At 37.1% G+C, this 22485-nt stretch overlaps 1 protein-coding gene across 1 annotated transcript in view; it reads left to right on the top strand.

Annotated features, from left to right (window-relative positions):
* The first annotated feature begins 2814 nt into the window (after positions 1-2814).
* sulf2a (sulfatase 2a) overlaps positions 2815-22485 on the top strand; it is a 31961-nt gene continuing 12290 nt past the window's right edge. The window contains exons 1-3 of the mRNA XM_067387291.1: positions 2815-2864; positions 11109-11280; positions 21978-22217. Of these exons, the coding sequence (XP_067243392.1) occupies positions 22037-22217 (181 nt within the window). The 5' untranslated portion in view covers positions 2815-2864; positions 11109-11280; positions 21978-22036. The remainder of the gene's footprint in view (positions 2865-11108; positions 11281-21977; positions 22218-22485) is intronic.

Here is a 22485-nt window from a genome sequence, read left to right as displayed (position 1 = left end):
CCTGCTTTGTCTTGTCTGTCAACGTGTTGTCAGTATCCTCTTTCTTCCGCGGTATATTTATCCCTGCGTGTGGCCTGATAGCGCCACGGCTTGTCGGACAAAGCAACAGTAACAAAGGGGGCGGGGCTTACCTTATTTACTAGAGAAACAAGCGCGCCGCCATCTTTATAAAATTGTATTTGAACTTCCGTTTTGCGGTAGCTAGCTCTGTACATTTCTATAGCATCGCTGTCAAAGAATAATTAGTTGGTTAAGTGGATTTACTTGTTGTAGAGTTAATGAAAGTTATCATGAGCATTGTTATGTTTAAAGCAGATGTCTTAACAAAGGTAAGTAGATCGGGAAGATTTTAAAACAAGCAGTTCATTCATAAATGTAATATCCCTGTGGAAATACAAACCGGAAGTCAAAAGACAACGAGCGCAACGCTGAAAAGGGGCGGGGCTACATAAGGTCTAAAGAGTGCGACAGTCGAGTTACACAAGTAACGTTAAAAATCCTATTCATTTATTGTTAACAATAACTTGTAAATGGTGAAAAACAAAGCTACAAAGTTGTTAGTTGATGGTATATGCTTTTGTTTTAGCGATCAGGCCTCTTTATGTTTACTTATTTTTTTAAAGTAATGTTTAACAGCAAAATTGCAGGTGAAAAACTACCCATTATCCATGATTCGGCAAAAAAAAAAATCTCGACCAATCCACCAATCAGAGGCTCACAACAAGCAAATCATTCCAAAAGTGCTCAGTTGTGCCAAGTTGTGTATTTGTCCATAATTGGATTGTGTCATTCACAATGCTATTATAGTTCTTTCACTCATTAATTCCATTAATAGTATTCTATTCCAGTGTAATCTTGTCTGATTTTCAAATATTTTTTTGTTTCAAATGAAAGTTTGTAATGTTATGATTCACATTGTAGCAGTTTGGTTTGTGGCTTACAACTCTTAAATGACTTTTTAAAAATCCCTATGGGAAAAATACTTCCGGAACTAATGCAACAGAAAATGTGGGAGGAAACTGTTGCTCTCTATTGCTTAGTGGTTGATTACTTTTCAAATCAAAAGAGCCCACTCCATGTTTCTACGGAAGAGGATTAGGGTCAAGCAATAATAAAAAAATAAAACCATCTCAAGATTAAAGTTGTTAAATTTCGAGAAAAAACTCGTTAAATTTTGAGAAAAAAGTCTAGATAAAATGTTGAGAATAAAGTCATTAAATTACGAGAAAAAAGTCATTAAATTACGAGAACAAATTCGTTAAATTATGAGAAAAATGACGTAAAATTTCGAGAAAAAAGTTGAGATAAAATGTTGAGAATAAACTCATTAAATTATGAGAATAAAGTCATTCAATTACGAGAAAAAAGTTTCGTAATTGTTCTCGTAATTTAACGACTTTTTTCTCATAATTTAATGACTTTATTCTCAACATTTTATCTCGACTCTTTTCTCGAAATTTAACGAGTTTTTTTCCGTAATTTAACAAGTTTATTCTCAACATTTTATCTCGACTTTTTTTCTCGAAATTTAACAACTTTAATCTCGAGATGGTTTTATTTTTTTTTTTATTATTGCTTGGCCCTAATCCTCTTCCGTAATGTTTCACATATTACAGTACAAAATATGGCCCACTTATTGCAATTTTTTATTTTTTTTAAATTTGCTTAATCATTCAACAAGCCAAAATTGTTAGATTAGAAAAGTAACATCACATATCTCCTCAATAAGCCACACAGTTTGAAGTACTGTTAAAGAGACTGAATGTTATAATGGTAACAAAATACCATTGCAATATCCATTTAGTTTAACTCATACTTAATTATTGAAGTCACACCTCTTCTGTGAGCACTAACTAAACCGTAACCCAAAATACATTTTATATAAATTAACTTTAACACAAGTTTTCGTCTTTTTTAACTTCAGATGTAGCATCTGTTCTATTCTAGTTTACTTGACTACTACAAATAATGCTGACTCCGTATGTCACTTTGGGGAAAAAAATTAAATATTAAAAATCAAATAATATTTACATAATTTTATTTATTTATCCTCCTAAGTTCATCTGTATGCATCTAATTGTGTCCCATACGTTTTTTTTTTGGGGGGGGGGGGGGGGTTGTTTCTTGAAGCACTCAACTTTGCAGTTTGTCCGTGCCCCTGTTAACAGCCCTCTGCTCTCCAGTGCTTCTGATAGTTGCCAGCCCAATAAATACTCTCTCTGTACCCAGCGATCCATTCCCCTGCCCTCCTGCTCCAAGATTGATCCCTTATCCCCACCCCTTCTTTTCTCTTCCCACTGCCAGACCCGCAGCTTTAGAACCCATGTGAATAGGTGAAGCTCTGAGGCTCCAACAGATGGCCAGAGCTGCCCTGATTCAGTCACACTGCTGCCGGATGAATACCAGCTCAGAGCGCCCAGAAAAAGTGGAAAAAACAGAGTTCGGGGCGAGCAAAAGAGAGATAGAGAGAGTGATAGAGTTTCCCCCATGTGTGTGGGAGAATAAGGGAAAACAGGGACGTGTTAATATGCATGAGGGAAAGAGTAACTGTGTGAGAGAGGGAAAGAGAGACAACAAGAGAGGGGAGTGGACGATATTGAATTGTAGATTAAGGGACTTCTTTCCCTCCCGCCCTCTTTTATTTATCTGCTATAGAACCACGCCTCCTTTCTTTCACCTCTCCGTGTGTCTATATCAGGGGACCAGCTATGAGAGAGCCCACTTGTACGGCTGGCAGAGGGGGAGTCAAGTCAGAGGTGGTCTGGCGAGGACCGAACAGGTGACGGATCATTATATCCCTGAGCTAAACATCTCCTGTTGTTTCGCTTTTCCTCAGGAAGGATTCTGAGGTGGGCATCAGTGAGGTAAGTGCCTTTGTCCCTAATTACTGCTTGGTACCATCACCTCTGTCAGATTTGATGCCAGTAATGGATGCACAGGTATATTTCTCCATTGTTAAAGACAATTATTATTGATGCACTTTCCAGATTGTTATATGCATAATTCTGCATTGCATGAACCTCAATTGTATGTATATCTGAAATTTCTTTAACTGAGATTTTATATCCATTTTTCTTGAATTCTCATAAAATGCTTTTTTCCACAAAACAATGTCTTATAAAGCCCAAATCATTGCCATTGAGAGATTCAAGAAAGTTGTTGGTTGTGATTTCTTCCCATTTATTAAACATTTTTAGTTTTGTCTTCTCGGGTTCTTCATGTTGGTCTCGCCATATTTCTTGTTCTTTTTGTATCTCAAATGTTTGTTACTCATATTTGCGGTCTGACTGAACTGGTTCTTACAACGTCTGTGTTTGTATGTGATTTTGGCCCTTTTAAGGACTTTAACAAAAGTCTGTCGTCACCCCTGTAAAATGCTACATGACTCACACTGCATTTTTGATGGTGAAGAACTGCTCTCTGGGTCAAGTAGGTCTCTGGAAGCAAGTGATGTTTGGCGTGCTAGAGATTCGCTGCGTAAAATATGCATCAGTGAGCTTGCGCTTGTGTTTGCTATGTGAGGATATGAGGTAATGACAAAGGTGATGGGGGCTGAGAGATCTGTGCCTTAGTCATTCATTATTTAATGTGCACTCTGTCTCCGCTCAGCCCCACAACAACTGGCCTCCTTTTCCTCTTCTTTCGTTTGAACCAGAGCTGTAGACCAGGTCCTATATGACGTTTAGTGCATCAGACCTGTACAAATGGCTTCACATGGTCAATGTCACAAATTTGCTTCTTGACTTCGTGACCTAGAAATAGTGCAGAATGTGAAATATTTCTTATTCAGTTGTAATGATTTTGAATCTCAGTTTTGGTGGTCTCAGGCTTCTGGACCCTCACTGTATACACACATACAGAGGCTTCCAATGCATACTCTTTCTTTTTTCAGAGATTTCTTAAAGTAGTTCAGCAGTAACTTTAGAGCTGAGTGAAACTGCTCATTTGGGACCTCCATCTGACAGCACAAAAAAAAAAGGAATTTGATCTCAATTTTTTAATTCCTGAGTGGGAGCTATTTAGGGTTCATTTGCATATGTACGTCCCGGCCTCAATAGGGTCTCATATCCTGTGATGATTTTATCCAATTTACAAGCTGGAAACCACCTATTTTTGGATTCCTTTGTCTACTGTAAGCTGGCATATTGTTGGTTTTAGGGAGAAAGTCCACATAACAGATTTATGGTGTAGAGTAGCTTCAGGGATTTAATGCAAAGTTCAACCTAGTGTTTGGATGTATATTTCAAACATAAATCTAACCATGAAGCCCCACCCTTTACTGAATCTTAAATCTAACCATGATAGTAAAATAAAGTTACCGTCATTGTGTATTGTCCCAAGTACTGAGGTCTGGTGTCTACACCATATCTATTGTATTATTTACTTAGATGTTTCTAAGTAAAGCATTCACTTTAAAAGCATGGTTTAATTCAGTGTTATATTGTTTCAGTAAAATGTATTGCAAAAGAAACTTTAACAAAGTAGAAATTACTCAACCTATTACTGGCCAAGTTAAAATTACTTATTTTCTTTGTTAATTTTGCTTATCTTGGTTAAGTAGAGTTACTTAATTCCATATTTGAAATTTACCTAAAAAATATGCATGCAAAAACTTGCGAAAGAAAAATTAAGTAAATTTTACTTATTGTTTTTTACAGTGAGGAAGTCGACTATTGTGATTCTTGGATTTCTTGAATTTATTAAACTTTTTTAGGTTTGTTTCTCCTAGTCTTTTCAGACCTCTTGTATTGGTGATTGAACAAGAAGTCATCATAATTTGACCAAAATAGCGAAATCATGAGAGGGAACGTACGTTTCAACCTTAAACCTAACTATGAAGGCCCACCCCTAGAATTAACCATGATCGTAATTGGAAAACCTATTAAAGTGTATGTTTTTATGTTTTTATATGATCATGCAATATCATATGATTTCGCCATAAGTTATCATGAGTGTGTTAGCAAAGTTTGAACTTGTAATTGACAAACTGGATCTTTTAAAAGAAAACCGACACTGAGCAGTTTTTTCTCTAGTTTAAATCTTTGCATTGCTGAGAAGTTGATTAGCACTTCTTAAACACTAGAGCAGGGATGGACAACTCTGGTCCTGGAGGGCCAGTGTCCAGCAGAGTTTAGCTCCAACCCTAATCAAAAACACCTGAACCAGCTAATCAAGGTCTTTACGATTAGTAGAAAGTTATAGGCAAGTGAGTTTTTATCAGGGATGGAGATAAACTCTGCAGGACACTGGCCCTCCAGGACCGGAGTTGTCCATCCCTGTACTAGAGTAAGTTAATTGGCTTTTCATTTGAGAACATACAAGGTTTGACACTTAACCGCAAACCGACATTGAGAACTGTGTCGGATGTTGTGGATGTAGATGTGCAGGATTTAAATAAAATGATGAGAAGCTGCGAACAAGGTTGTGCATTTAATATTTATCTATTTACATTTTATTCCAAAAATCTAGCAAAATTACATGGGAACTGAGTGATTTTTATCAAAGAGTCTGGACACAAGACAAATCCGAACCAGCCCACAGCACGTCTACGTGAGACACAAGATTTCATTTTCATGAGCTGCTGAGGGCAAAACAAGGCCTGATATGAATCTAAAGTATAATTTGAGCCTGGTGCCCACCGTCTTAAATGTTAATGGTGACTGGAAGTCTTTGATGAGTGATTTGGAGTACAGCACCTCTGGCGGTGCCCTCTGAGGCAGAGAGTGATGTGAATATTTATTACAGAGCTGTGCCAAGATACGGCAGGTATCCAGCGGAGATCTGTAATTACATCCAGCCAAGAACATAGAGAACATCAATCTTAGATCAGAATCAGAATGTGTAATCAAAAGAGATTTTTTATTTTTATTTCAGTCAACATCAAATGTGTTTTCCCCCTCACTAATCAAATAAATGGTGAATGTTTTCACTGGAATACCCTGCTCAAAGTTTTGGGGTCAAAAGCATCATAATCATTGTTCCTCTTGTCTCATTACTCATCACTCTGGCTCCTCCAACTGTAAACCATACCTCTCTCCTATCAGCCATGAACATTCAATACTAGAATCCATCTCTCGTCTCATATAACATTAACATCTGTCACAACAGCAGTAAGTGGACCATTGATGCTCAGATGAGATGAGTATATTGGATAGGCCTATAGATATAGGAGTCTTGGTTTCAGATTTTTCCTGTACATTTACATTTAAAGAAAGAGTTCACCTAAAAAAGAAAATTAGGTCATGTCACTCCAAAACTTTATTCTGCAGAATGCAAAAGATGTTGTAAAGAATGTAGAAAACTGTTTTTGAACATACTGGAAGTCAAAGAATCCAACACAACATTAGAATACTGTATTGACAAATAAACACTGAGACATTTTTCTGAATTTCTTTTATTATAAATTTGAAATTAACTATATCCTTTTAAAGCATTTAGCAGATGGTATTGTCTAGAAGGTCTCGTAAAAGTCAGTTATCATCACAAATAAGACCATTGTGATCAAAGCTAGCACACCTATACTACTAAAGATTTTTTTATGTATATTTTAGCAGGAATAGGGAAGCAGTGGAGGGAACAGAATAGCGGTGTGATGTGGAAGTACTTGGGAAAGTTCAATGGGGGGCTGCAGCATTCGGGATGAGCTGCAGATGTTTGATTACGTACCCTGGAAGACTATTGTGGCAGTTATTGGGACTAATGGTGAACTGCACACCAAAGGAAATTACAGTGACTTAAAGTGATCTGAAGCACCTCCTGGCAAACAGAGAGTCTGTATAAGGGAATATAGAGAGTCTGCTAAGTGTTTTTATCGATATTCATTGATCTTTGAAAAACATTGTTCATATACATGTAAAGATGTGTCTTTTTTCTCATTTTTAAAAAGACATTTCTTTGCCTTATTCTTGAGGTTTTCCTCAATCACGCACCCTCAGGGTTCTCCCAACTGAGTTATAGGTTCTCGCTCAGACTTCAGCTCACATCTAGCCATTACTCTTTCCAGCTTTCTCTTGCTCACCATGTCTATCTCTTGCTCCCTCAGGAGCTCAGCAGGCTTTGTGGCTGCTTATTAACTTTTATGGAATTATAGATTTCTGAAATTGGATTTTCCCAACTCACTAAAGAAAGCAGATTAGCTGGTTACTCTCACATGCACCAGAGTTTTTGTGGCCTGAAACTTAACTTGAATGTTTGAGTATGGACAATTAGTTTAGATGGCATGTTTATCTGTATTCCAGTTTTTTTTCTTTAGTAGAATCAAATCACACTTTAGCCTTTGGTATTGTTGTAGTTGGCTTTATTCATTTAGCTGTAATTTTAGATGAACACTTTGTCTTTATTTGTGAATGGGGATAAAACGTCAGTGCTTATTTATCGCAAAACAAAAGTTTACATGTACTCAAGGCCATTTTGCATTAGATACTGTAAGTTGAGAACTTAAAAGTTTAAGACGACAAAATTCAACAGATTGTGTTTTCTCAACGTTTTGTTGTATAAACTGAATACTCAAAAACCTGCTGAAGTTTGTTGCTTTAAACTTTTGAGTTTTCTCAACTTAGATATTGTATGTTTCTTGCTTTTTCTTGCTTTACTTTCGCACTTATTTTACAGTATTCGTTCATTCTTCTTAATTAAATTCTAACTAAATTAAATCTAAAATCATGTTGATATCACCCCTTTTATTGTTAATGAATGATTATATTATTTCTGTCCTATAACGTAACAATGTTATATATATATATATATAATGTATATTGCAAATTATAATCAAGTCAATTCATATTGTTAAATCCAAATTTTACTGTGTGATGATTAGAAAGATACAAAATAACTGTACAGAAACCCCCACTAACTCAAGGGAGCTTTTTTTTGGGCACACATCGAGATATTAACTGGGTGAATGAGAGGCTTCTGGAATCGATTGAGAGAGATCTGGATCAGACAGAATCAAACAATCATGGCCTGAGGGCCAGTCTGCACCAGAAAATGATAAAGCTCTTATTACATAGACTACAGCATAAATTAGAACTAATGAGTTGGTGATGTGCACATTTCTGACATTTATACTTTAAACTTGTTTTGGTCCTTTTCCCCATATTTTATAATTGATACTGATATTTGTGTTTCACTGCTTTCACTGCTTTATTTAAATATTTATATAATTTAAATATAAAAAATATTTAAAATTAAATACAAATAAATATATTCAGAAAAATACTTAGAAAAATTATATATATATATTTATCATGATATCATCATAACAGATGTGTGAGTGTGACAGTGTAAAGGTGGAGTGATGACTGCAAATGTCAGATGTTAAGTGTGAATCATGGTAAATGGCATATGTGAAAAGAGAGAGATTCATATCTGAGGGAAGTGTTTGCTTGAAATGAGCCATATTGGATGATTTTCATTAAAAAAAGGACCCACAGATCTGTCAGGTGTTATCTAAGTTATAGTCTGTCCCAGACACAGATGTTAAAACAATCAAGTTTATCAAAGTTCAATCATCGGGCCAGTGGTTCGGGAACATAAATCTGATACAAAAGCCAAAGTCGGAATCTGTTATTGATTTGGTTCACAACAATAAATTTAGTATTGCTTTCAGTTATTAATCTAACCAGTGTTGGGGAAAGTTACTTTTAAAAGAAATGCATTACAATATTGCATTACTCCCTGAAAAAAAAGTAACTAATTGTGTAACTTAGTTACTTTACATGGAAAGTAATGTGTTACGTTAGTTTTGCATTACTTTTTTTTACCACCTGGTTTGCTTGTTTGTTTTTAACAACAGCAAAAAAGGTTTATTTTTGGCATATGTGAAGGCGCTTTCACAGTAAAAGTTAAATGAATAAGTCTCAGGCTGAAGGAAATGCAAGTTTACACCTGTACAGTAGAGGGCACAGCTCAAACAAACCTTTCAGCTGTGTTGCCATTCTGGATTGCAGAAGAATAGGATGCAGGAGAAGAAAGTTCAACACATACTTCAGCAATAAAAGAAAAAAAAATAAACATAAATGTGATATTTATTTAAAGTCTTTTTTGCTTATTAGTATGATTGAATTTGATCATTGAAGGTCAGCAGCAAAGACACTTGTTAATAATAAAGTGAGATTAAATACATAAAGTATATTTGTGTAATTTAACATTTAATTATTGCAGGTTTGCATAATATCCTGAGTTTGCATTTCTCTGTTTTATTAATTCCATGCAATACTAAATCTGTTTTTGTGCAAGTAAGATGAATAAATGCTTGCTTACATTTAGTCCGAGACTACAATAATAATAAGTAATGCTCAACATTACTAGTTACTTGAAAAAAGTAATCTGATTACATAACATGCATTACTCTGTAAACACTGAATCTAACTACCCTGAAATGTAGCAGAAAACATTCTATATCGTTTAGTTCAGCAAGTATTGTCCTATATGTGCTTGTGTGATAAAGTGCATAATATTTAGACCTTCATCCTCCCTTATGCTTGTCTTCTGTTATGTTTGCTATAATTGGTTGTGGGTGGCAGCGTGGTTAAGACTGATTTGGGACTGAATTGTTGCCTAGTTTCTGCACAGCCCCAGAACAGAAATAGAACGGGGCCTATTAGTTTTTATCTTGCCATGTATCCTGCAGTGAGTCGAACAAACAGCCCATTACACAGTTAGCTGTGCACTGAGTAATGATGCACAGCCTTCATAAGAACCCACGTTCAGGAGCATCTCTGCCCATCACACTATTTCGAGTCCTCATTTATATTAAATAGCTGCCAGAGTCACTAATAGCCACCTAGGCAGTGGGAGACAGGGAAGATCAGTAGCTCAGGATCCTGTGATGTCTTGTCTTCACGAGTGTGTAAAGTAATGTAGTTTTCATGAGCTATGAAGAGAGACCTACCCTCTGGACATAATCAAGACCAAACCAAGGACTAATGCGTTTTCAGTTCTGTACATAATTACATCAGCATCTGTGGTGTTGATCTCGAGGTGGAGCATTGACAGATCACACCCTAGAGATTTACCGCATCTTAATGAATTGTAAGAATCGAAGGAGCTGTCTATCAGCAGATTTGAATTTGAGGCTTGGATTACTGTTTGTGTACTAAGGGTTTTTGCTTGGTGGTGTTACAGGAAACAGCTATATTCAGCTATTCTGTTTGAGGCATGATCGTATACTTCAAAAGAAAGTCTGTATACTTCACCTCTCGTCCCCTTTCAGACTCTTTTTTTTTTAATGCGCCTTCAGCACAGCAAGATAAAACAGCAACTGCAACCTGGAAGAAAGGGAAAGAACTCTTCAAAGAGATAGTGGATGTGTTGATATATATATTTTTATAATTTTCACTTCCAACAAGCCCTTGAAGTTTTTCATTCTTGCACATTATTGCATAAAATCCTTTGGTCTTTCTAAGTCTCTCCCCATAAAACCTTGCTGTTTACATAATGGGCATAAGCACTGGCTGACTAAAAGTTTTAAAAGGGGGTTTCTTGCAGCAAATGGGAGTATATTTATTCTTAACAGAGTCAAATGGAGTAAAAAAAATCTATTAAAATGACAGAAGATAATGTATAATGTTGTATGATATAGTACAAGCTTAATCATATACATGCACAAAAATATACATAGCAAACACAAAACAAAAGCACACACATCGCTTGCAAGTTGCTCAAAGTTCAACCAAAAAATAACAAAATGTGCTTGAAATGTTACCTTTGGAGCCATAGTGTGCCAACTTTATCTCATTTTTTGCTTTATATGTAAAATATACATGATAATAACTTAATATAATATAAAACTTTAAAGAGGATGACTTTGCAGCTCTTTTTTTTTCTTACTATGATCAGTTATATATATAAATGTGTGTGAGGTTTCTTATAGAAAGTTCAAAAAGTTCAGCATTTATTTGAAATGGAAATCTTTTGTAATCTTGTAAATGTCTTTACTGTCACTTTTGATCAATTTAATGCATCCTTGCTGAATAAAAGTAATAATTCCTTTAAAGGTGCCCTAGATTCAAAAATTGAATTTACCTCGGCATAGTTAAATAACAAGAGTTCAGTACATGGAAAATACATACAGTGAGTCTCAAACTCCATTGTTTCCTTTTTCTTAGATAAATCTCATTTGTTTAGAAGACCTCTGAAGAACAGCCGAATCTCAACATAACACCGACTGTTACGTAACAGTCGTGTGTACGCCCCAATATTTGCATATGCCAGCCCATGTTCCCAACATTATGAAAGGCAGAACGTCTGGATCTGTGCAGAGCTGAATCAACAGACTAGGTAAGCAAGCAAGAACAATAGCGAAAAATTGCAGATGGAGCAATAATAACTGACATGATTCATGATAACATGATATTTTTAGTGATATTTGTAAATTGTCTTTCTAAATGTTTCGTTAGCATGTTGCTAATGTACTGTTAAATGTGGTTAAAGTTACCATCGTTTCTTACTGTATTCACAGAGACAAGAGCCGTCGCTATTTTCATTTTTAAACACTTGCAGTCTGTATAATGCATAAACACAACTTCATTCTTTATAAATCTCTCCAACAGTGTAGCATTAGCCGTTAGCCATGGAGCATAGCCTCAAACTAATTCAGAATCAAATGTAAACATCAAAATAAACACTGTACTTACGCGATTAGACATGCTGCATGATGAACACTTTGTAAAGATCCATTTTGAGAGTTATATTAGCTGTTTGAACTTTGTTTATGTTGTTTAAGGCAAGCGCGAGCTCTTGGGGCGTGGAGCACCAGATTTAAAGGGCCACACACCCTGAATCGGCTCATTTCTAATGATGCCCCAAAATAGGCAGTTAAAAAAATGAATAAAAATAAATCTATGGGGTATTTTGAGCTGAAACTCCACAGACACATTCAGGGGACACCTTAGACTTATATTACATCTTTTAAAAAAAAAGTTCTAGGGCACCTTTAAAAAAAAACTTACTGAAAAAAACTTTTGAATTTTAATGTATATATTAAAAAACCCTGATATACTTTAATCAGGGATATTACCCTGCAATCTAATTAGGAGTCAGATATTAAAATGGTGAGCTGTGTGCTGGGATAATTGATTCTTTACACTCGGTGCACAAGAAACAACCAGACAGCAGGAGATACCCTGCTTTGTCAACATTGGGCGATGTGCCCACTTTTTAAAAAAGGCGCCCAATGAAGCAACGTAGATTGTGCCAACAGACATCCCACACACAAAGGTACACCACATGCGTCCCAGTGTGTATGGGGACGTCTGAAAAACCTCCTGTTTGTGTGAGAGGGTTAGCCTGGCAGGTCAGTGGGAAATCATACGCACTTTGTCTCGCAACACTTTTTGGCTGTCATCAGAGGAACCGTCTAACTGTCTCTCTCTCCTCTGGCAAAAACGCTCAAACCCTGATAATTACCCTTTTCCTTTGAGAGTTATCAAAATGGACAACTTTCCCGCTGCTTTGCTAATTACTTTAATAGGTTTAGATAGAGATTAGCGACAGACTAGAAGCTTATTGGGTGTGTAATGTTGAGAGTAAGTGAATAATTCCTCTTACCCTTTTCTGTGGTTTTAAAATTTAGTCTTGATTATTTTATTTGCATACTCTATTTTAAGCCTCAAATCTGCTGTACTTATGCATTCATCCATGTTAGGCACAGGGCCACTGATCATATCAGCTTGTGAGCGTTCAGGGTCATTAACTGAATGGCCTGAACTGTAAGACCCATATTGCTGTTCACTCAACCTAATGTCGAAGCCATGACTGTGTGTCTGTGGAGTCATTCACTAATGCAATGTATTGCCTGTTTTATAAAGGCTGGGTCAAACTCTGTCTCTCATCAAGTACTGTAGCCCTTTCCTCCCTCAAGCAGATTCTACTCGAACCTCTCAATTATTGGTGGTAACAACCTGCACTGTTCTATATGTGAACGTAACGACCATTGTTATCTGCAGGGAAGTAAATGGAGGGGAAAAGCAGTGGAAATTGTGGGAATGGTAATAGTCTTTTTATGGATTACAGATTACGATCATCAAAGGGGCAGTTTAGAAGGTCCAGTCTCGCCACAGGGTAAAAGATGCAGACATGGGGCCCCAATGACAGCATCATTAACGAAATGGGCTTTAGTTCAATGACTCCACATTAATGGCCAGTTACCAAATGGAGGGAAAAAGTGGCTATTGTAACCGGATACCGTGCAATGATTAGGTACTGTATTCGCTTAATGTATATACAGTATTGTATGTGGGAACTGTGTAATACTACCTTGGGAAATGGCATATATTTTCCAACCTTGTTCCATTTTCATTCATTTGGCAGATGTTTTTATCTAAAGCCGCTTACATTGAGTAAATGCATTTCATTGAGATTCCCTGACAAATCAAAGCCATGTTGTTAATGCCATGCTCTGTTGACCTACTCCTTGTGCAACAGGAATACTATGTTTTCTATGTTTTTGGCTGCATGTCTTGTCATTGATTCTTCCAAATATCCAAAATATTTAAGACACCAATAAATAAGCAGGCAGAGCATTTGTAGAATTTTATGATTGACAGGAGGACCAATTCTGAGTTCTATGGGTGCCAGTCATGGGTTATTGGTGATATGATTAAAAACATTCCTGTACAATTAAAACACAAAGAGATGGAAATGAGAATTAATGATTTTCACCAGATGTTTTATCAATTTGGCAGTTGTGTGTGACAGTGGGTGGATTTATTTCCATTAAATGTGTGTGTTTGTGGTTATGTGAGTGTGAGAAACCACTTTCGATATGGATTACACATTAAGGACAAATTCTGCAAGACAGGAACTGATGATAGCAATAAGAACTGTCCAGGAATACATTCTTAGTACTTTGTCTGTCTGAAGCTACAGTGGCATATTAAATAAGCTATATTTCCAATACTGAAAAAAAGAAACCGAGAAAGTTATATAATGCTTTAGCTGTGAGAGTTGTTGGTATAAGCAACATGCCAATGGTTGGACATTTGTTTTGCCTCAGTTGTACCCAAAATAGAGCATGATTAAGAAGATGGTCCTTTTATCACACTATCCAGATTTTAGAAACATTTAGACACATCGCAAGTTTTAAGCTGTGATTTTTAAAAAATTTTTTTTAAAGAAGCTGTTTAGTTAAACAGAGTTCACTTCTCAACATTTTGATGTGGTTCCTTTTCTTATTAGGAAAAATTAGCTTATTAATTCCATACAGTATCGGTACATTAGGTCCATATTTCAAAACGTTTTCATGTTTCATTAACTTTTTCTTTTCATTAAAATATCCATACACAATCAAAACACTTTATATCTGATTAGCTGAGATATCTTATGAAATCTCGGGTCAGTGTGCTGGGCATCGGACCTTGTCTAATTCCTCTTTTCAAGTTCCCATCCATCCCTGCAGTTCTTAAAGCCCTTGTGTGTTTTTGGCAATGAGGCCTGTAACATGTATAGATTTTGGAGGGGCTACCGCTAAGCCTGCTAATCTAACCACAAAGAGAAGGAAGGGAGAAGGAGCAGAGGATTAGGATAAGGAAAGTCAGAAAAGGAAAATACCAACCAGCCACACATCCCCAGGGACCATCTCCAGCAAAGATTAGAAAATCCCCACAGTGGCCACACTGACAGTGGAAAGCCCATGTGAATTACTGTTAATGTTCCTGTGCTGGAATCCACAGGGGTCAGAGGCGTTGAATGTGATAATTACACTTGCTGCTGTGAGCTGCAAGTGCTCCTTTGTGGGTTGAATACTGAAGATGGTTTCAGTGAACGGAGGGAGCTGCATTTTAAAAGCTGCAATTTGGGGTTATTTTGTTTTTATTTTGTTGTGTATTTTGATTTCAACATTCCAGTTTAGTTTTAGTTCATAATTCATTCAACCAATTTGTTCAAAACACTGATTCATTCAGGAACTAAATAATTGACCATCTATAAGAGTGAGTCATTGAATCATTCATTCAACCAAATTGTAATTTATTCAGGAACAAAACACCACTACTTTGTGTTGCTTGAAGACAATGCACTCTTTTTGTTGGCAGAGCAACAAAGGTTTGTTTTGGCTATCATTCTCCATTTCAACCATTTTTATTTTAGTTCATTTTAATATTTTTGAGAGTTAGTATCGGAGGCCTGCTAGTAAGAGCTGTGCGAGTAAAACCTCACTCCCCTGGCCTCAAGAGGTGCACTAGCGACTGGTGCTAGAGGATGCAGTCTTTAGCATCCTTGTTAGCGTGCACGGCTCCCATGCCAGAAACACAGGTTTGAATCCTATTCGGAGCGGTGCGAGTAAAACCGGAGGGGTTACATTGGTGCCGTGACCCGGATGGGGGTGAGGATTAGGGACATTACACTAATTTTTGTCATTTGTAGCCATTTTCATTAGCGATTTATTACGTAGACTTTGGTGAAGTGATGCTTGTTATTTCTGTTTGAGGCACGATGCACACAGCATTTGCTGTGTGAACATAAAGATTTATGTGTTTATTTGTATTCACCACTGAGCAAGCTTACTGAAATAAGAAACCAATATTGTCTGTAATCATCATTAAGTCAGGGCCATTACCCTTCCCCTCTCCCCCAAGTCATTTAGAGAAGACAAGAAAAATTGGAAGTAATTAAAAGAAAATTAATGACATGAACTGCATCCTGTAGCGTGGCAGAAAGCAGATTGTAAAGTTAGCTGAAAGCTGATACTAAGTGTTCAATACAAACAAATAAATCTTTCACTACAGACTCAGAGTAGATGTTATATACATAAAATCTTACAAATTAATTTAATGTATTTGTATATGCTGAGTTTTAATATGGATATTCATAGTACTTTAATGTGATGAACATTTTGATGAGCAGTCCTGCTCTCAGTTTCAGTCACATAAGTAAGGTACAACTTACATCTTTCTTACTCCCTCTTTTGTCAGAATAGAGTGGAGCCAGTGCTATAGGAAAGATTTTGAAGGATTTTCCTGGCAGATAGTGGTGGAAAAACACCTTTCTTTTTTAGGCTGAAACATTTACCAGAAACTATTTTCTCCTTTAGTTGCTTGTTAAGGCACAGATATCTGGGGTCCACCTGAAACCCTTAGAGGCACAATCATAGCACTGCTGATAGTTTGCAAGGGCCAAAGATATTTGGGTCTACTACTAAGAATAAATCTCTTTTGCATTTACTATCCAATTTTGTCATTATATTATCTACATAATAATTTGAGTAAAAAAAATCATGAAAAATTTCCATTTGATTTTTTTAAGAGGGATTTGTCCCCTGTTTGCTTTAAAGGCAAAAACACTCAAGCTCCATGAGCTCCAAAGTTTCTTTGTTTGAACATTCCCCATTTTTTCATAAATTAGATACTGAATCAGAGATTCCCATCTTCGTTCTCAGAATTTTGGACCCCACTGTATGTGGCCCCTCTGTCCTTCTGTCACAAGACAGACGGAGGGTGATAAAGTGGCCTTAGACACCAGGGTGACCCCTACAAATATCCCCCATTGGCCACAGGGCTCAGGACCACCACGCTTGCCTAGTGCATGCCATATGGTTGCCGACGGATACAGAGGACGGGAACTGGATTCCTCTGCTCCTGACGGAGGTACATTTTGTTAATCAGTCACCGGTTAGATGCTGCAATTAGTTGGGGCAACAACAATTAGCAGTACCTAGGGTTCCTGTCTAGTTGGAGGTTATTTTTAGCCTCATATAACACACAGTGCACATATTTAGTTCAAAACACTTTTCAATCATATTCAGCTAAAAAAAAATTCTTATCTTTGATGCATTTGATATTTTGCTTCTTTTTTTCCTTGTTTGAAAATTGTCAGTGCCATCCGTGTTCAAAGCAATCACCAAAACACGGCTTTTCATCTGTTCATTATTAGCCACTATGATATCAAGAAGGCGATTATCATGATTAACGCTTTTTCTGACCTTTATTTGGTGTTGTTTGAAGTTGAAAGAAGAGGCTCATCATAAACTCAGATATCAGTCCAAAGAAGCTCAAATACACTTACACTTTTATATGCTTATACAGAACTTCTATAAAATAAAAATTCTGTAAAATCACTGTAAAAGATTTCTTTAAAGAAAAGTTGATGATTAATTGTGCCACAAATGCTGTTCTTTGAGCATTAATATTCCTTTAAAGCAGAACTAAGTAACTTTTTTACCTTCATAAATAGTTTTCTAAGTCCTTACGATGGTTAATTTACTTATAGTGGTGTGTTTGAGGCGTGCACTAACCCCCTCTGGCACGTCTACACCAGAAAACAGCACTTGCAAGTTGAGCTGCGCCAACCCGACACAATCTCGCCTCATGTTCACGTTCACGCGAGAGTGACAAAGTGCTTTACGGTAATTCAAAAACAATGTATATATTATGACGTTATAAGACAATTTCGAAAATTACCCACCTCCATCAAGATTTCTTGTACTGTATTTGCAAAACTACTGCGCTGGTGAGCGTTGTAGTCCAGAGCTGCGCTTGGAGTATTTACGACAGTGTGATTCACTGAAGGAACCTGTAGGAGGAGCTTCGCAAATCTTACTGAGTTCCGCTTTAAGTTAGTATCTCATTAACTCAAGAGAATAGGCTACTTTAGCCATTCTCTGTAACTCTGATTTAATTCTGATTTGCTCTCTTCTGCTTGTCAGCATAGTCATGTGATGTGTCTCTAAGGGTTACATGTCAGTGGCGATTACAGGACTCAAGGTGTTGACTCTGACCAGTCTAATTAGTTTAAACGTATGATTTACAAGCCCTCTGTGTTCACACAGTGCTGACATACAGCTTTTCGGCTGTTTATCATACTGCTGATCAAGGTAGAAAACACAATTTGCTCTCGATAATTGTATGCTCAATATTTGCCCAAGGAAAATGCCCCTCTGCAACTGCTCACAGCATCATTAAAACGTGCGAATCAATTGTTGTAGGTGCCATGGCGTATATGTTCCACTCCAAACAAGTAGGGAATGATGGATACTGACGTTGACCAAATCCGACGCAAGTCCCTTTGGCCACAGTTTGCCACAAAAGGGCCTGATGTACAGTATTCAACTGGAGAATCCACATATCCCCCCACCTCACTTTAAACTAGCTGGCAGATAAAGGTCTTCCCCATGAAAGAGGCTTGTCACACCATTTGCATCTGAATGCCAACTGCTGTTGGCAAATTCAAGGAGACTTTGGAAAGTTTGCATACTGAATCGGAGGGTGGACGCACATTCCCCAAGCCATGCCAGCATAGCTATGAGGGCAGGAAGTAGAGTGATGGCGGTACTTGAGAGGCCCAGGGTCAAGTGCACTCTATATTTCACCTCTGTCCAATGGATCTTAGCAGTTTATGTTGTTCTGCCATAAACAAGACCTTCCGTAAAAAGCATTATTACGGTGTTTTGCCAATGAGTCATTCAGTAGTACCTGCATTTCGAAAGAGATACTTTTCTTTGGTCCAATTTTGCGTGATAGAGACCATTCTATTTGTAAAAGTTAGCTTTTACACAAAAAAGTCATATATCATACAAAAGTAAAGAAAAATGACCTCTACAGACAACTGAAAATTATTCAAGCAACTTAAAAGACAAAGAAATATAAAACAAAATCCTCCATAGAACATTTTCAAGAATTTAATTACTTTTTTACTTTTGAATTTATTTATTTTAAATGTACCTTTCACAACTAGCTAAAAAATGATCAATGTTATTGCAGTTTTGCCAATATTTGAATGAGATTTGATGAGTTTAAATTTTTTTACTGAGGTTCAATATTTTTCCCGGCATTTATTATATCCCAAGGATTGCCATATCATGTCAACCCAATTTACAATGCATGCTGAGCAACACGCTGACAGCAGCAATAACAGGAGCTCAGCGCTAAAGGACACGCTGGCAAGCAGAACGGTAGATCAGATACAGAACATCTGATACTGGCACCATTTTATCTCAAGCCCCTCGTCATAAATTATTCTCACTGGTGTGGCGGTAATGATGAGCCTTTAAAATCACAACATATCTCTTCCATCACCATGCAACTGTTAAATTTTTTGTAGCAATCAGTATGTTGCAATTAACAATGTTAGCATTCCTTTTCATGACAAAAAAAAAAAAAAAACATCTCCTGTTTGTCCAGCTAGAGCTATTTAAGATTTAACTCTTTTCTCAAGCTGTTGTTTTTATCAATTGCCAGCAATGAGTCCTGGAGAGGGACAAGGAGGAGAGGAGGGGCCCGGGGTAAACAGAGCAGCCAAGAGAATTTAAAACAGGAGACCCCCAAGGTCAGACCTCATCCATTCCCCTGAGAGAGAACAATGACGGAGGAGAGAACAAGAATTAACATGGACTGAATGCAGCTGTGTGAGTGTGAGGAGATATTGGGAGAAACAGAAAGACAGAGAGAGAGAGAGAGAGAGAGAGAGAGAGAGAGGAGAAGAGCATAGATGCAGGAGAGAAATCTGTCAGATATATGATAAGATTAAAAATGATGAAAAATACCCTTTAGATGAGAGGGTCCAGGGCTGAGCAGTGGGAGACCCTGAAGGCATCTCTTGCAAAAAAGATTTGGCTGCTAGTTTGAAGGGTGAACTTTGTGTGATCACCTTTGCCCTGAAGACCACAGGGTGCCTGGATCTACAGCACGCCAGTCCTTGACCGCTCTGAGGTAAGATTATGGCACTGAGTTGAATTTTAACTGCTGGAAATTGCCAAGATGCTCCTATTTCTGCTGTTGTAGCCTATGTGATATGAATTTGAAGAAAATAAGCTGCAAGTAAGATAGCATGGAATTTCATGAGAGGGACACTTCCATGTGGATTTATGTTTCAAGGGATGTCACTGAGGGAGATGGGTTTCCTGTGGTGTCCAAAACAAACAGTTATTCCCGTCTTAGCTCATGTTTCCTTCTGAATGTAACCCATCACAGTTGGTGGTGTGTTGGGTTAATTCTGTGCTAAGAAGCTACAAAATCCTTCCATTGAATTTGACTATCAGTTATTAGACTTATTTAGTTTGACCTCCTCAGAGGACAAAGAACAACTGCTGTGGCTTTTATTTTTATTTATGTATTTATTTGGCAAACTGACTGCAATTTACATGCTCTTGTATGAGTAGTACTGATTTAACAGAGGAAAATGTTTCTCTTCTGCATCAGTGAATCAAAAACATTGGTCTAAGATTGAGGTTTTTGTAACAGGTTGTGAATATGGCAGAAATTTCACCTCAAGTCAGCAAATTCAGTGTTTCTCAATCGGTCTGTTATGATGAGGATATGGACATTAGGGGATGCAAAATGTACATAGTAGGTTATATTAATGAATTACATGTCTTTTTTCTTTTATTGACCTTTACGATAATGATTTGGATGACATCCACTGTAAAATCCTAGGCAAAACCAAAATGTATAATCTTAATGATGGTCCTTTAAGAATTTTCTACTGCATTAAAAACTGGCTCAGTCTAATCATGCATCTACACATTTCCATAACCAATTTGTATCAGACATCACATACCCTCTCTATTCCAATTCATTAACACCCAACTGTCTTCTCTAATAATGACCCCTTCCTTATCTAACCTTTGGCCCGTATCATTCACCCTCTCTCTGACTCCTTTTGGCCTGTAGCCTGCTGTCATTATCATCCACACCAGCTGCCATGTGTTCAACTGATCCGATCGTTACACTTCGGGAATGAGTCAGTCTCTATGCATCATTAATGATTAATTAATGCCAAGCATCATAAATAAGATCGTTTATATGGACGAGCTCCTCAGTTACTCTGCCCGTGGTGACCGAAAGCCCAAAGGAGTAGAAGTGGAGGGTCATTTGAGAAGGAGTGTGTGTGTATGTGCCACTGTGAATGTGAATGCCAGTTCGAGTTAATGTTATAAATCTGAAAAATCATTCTGAGAGATCTTCTAACTGTGTGTGTTATAGAATGCACAACACAGTATAAACCTTACCATTCAAAAGTGTGGGGTCATTGTAATAACATTTCATGATATTACTATTTTTACTGTGTTCTTGATCAAATAAATGCATATGGTGATGATATATCATCTGGAGTCTTTTGTGATAAACGTTTTTGTGAGTACATGTTTAAATGCAAAATATAAACTGAATAGACCATTTATTGTGAAAACAAAATCCTTATTTCTGATATCAGAAACCAGAAAATATATGGTTTGTAATATTAAAGGGAACCCCTGGTGTTAAGACTTGTATGGTTTAATATAATGTAAATTATGTCTCTTACTGAAATATGTTGTAGAAAACCCGTGAAAGATTTACGTTATTGAAAAATCCATGACATATTTGGACAATGGGTGGCGCCATTTTGTTTGCGTTCTATATCAGTGACTCACTCACTGCTCTACACAGCAAAATCTCCAGAGTTAAATCAACTCCGCTCAGAGTACATATGGTCTCTCTCTAAATAGTCTTAAAATAACACTAAAGCAGAGTTAATGAGATAATTAAGCAATTAATTAAGTGATGATTGTGCATTAGTGATGAACACCTGCTGTTAACAAGCAGAATCACTGAAGAAAATAGAAACACAAGAACTACAACTGACTTCAGTCACAGCCTTATTAATTGCTTAATTATCTCATTAACTTTAACTCTGCTTCAGTGTTACTTTAACACTATTTAGAGAGGGACCATATGTACTCTGAGCAGAGTTGATTTAACTCTGGGGATTCTACTGTGTACTGACACTGTCATATTGCTATTTTTAACGCAACACAACACAGAATATAATATACGCTGCCGCATTGTGCAGCTTTTGGTTGTAATTTTCAGTCGATGAGCCACAAGAGAAGCAATGTAAGTCTTTACTGCTTTACTAGTGATAAGAGGAGAAAAGAATGGGATGTTGTGCAGAATGTGGATGAATAAAACTTCCTAACTGCGTCTCAGTGAGAAAAATAAAAGTTTTACAAGAAATATTTGATAATGGCCTCTGTATGAATTAATTACTCTTGTTTTGTTCTCCAGGTTGAGAAGAAACTGTGACCTTAATAACTAGTGTGGGAGGTGGAAGACAGGTTAAAGTCATGGCAGTTGGGTGGAGACCGGCCACCCTTCTCCTTGCCTTCATACTGACGTTCCTCTGCCCCTCGGATGGAACCATATACCTCTCAGGCCAGAGGCTCAGGTCTCGTCTTCAGAGGGATCGACGAAACGTTCGTCCAAACATCATTCTCATTCTCACTGATGACCAGGACATTGAACTCGGTGCGTTGCCTATTTGCATTTCTCATACTGTGTTTGGTTGTGAATATGTGCGTAGTGGGACCTCGTGTGAGTTTATACAGAGTATGATTCACAATTATGAATCATTATCATATTTAATTCAGTTCTCTGGAAAAAGGGTATCTTACACATTCAGTCCAGTAGCATCGGCCAACTGCTATGGTCCATTGTGCCAAACAGTCTGTTTTTTTACTCGATTTTTGGCACTTTAATCACTGAAGTGGCAACATAATGGGCTCGCTGCTGGTCT

This window comes from Chanodichthys erythropterus, chromosome 6, assembly GCF_024489055.1.
Source record: "Chanodichthys erythropterus isolate Z2021 chromosome 6, ASM2448905v1, whole genome shotgun sequence".
NCBI lineage: Eukaryota > Metazoa > Chordata > Actinopteri > Cypriniformes > Xenocyprididae > Chanodichthys > Chanodichthys erythropterus.
The sequence above is the reverse complement of the archived record's forward strand: the minus strand, read 5'-3'. Positions and strand labels throughout refer to the sequence as shown.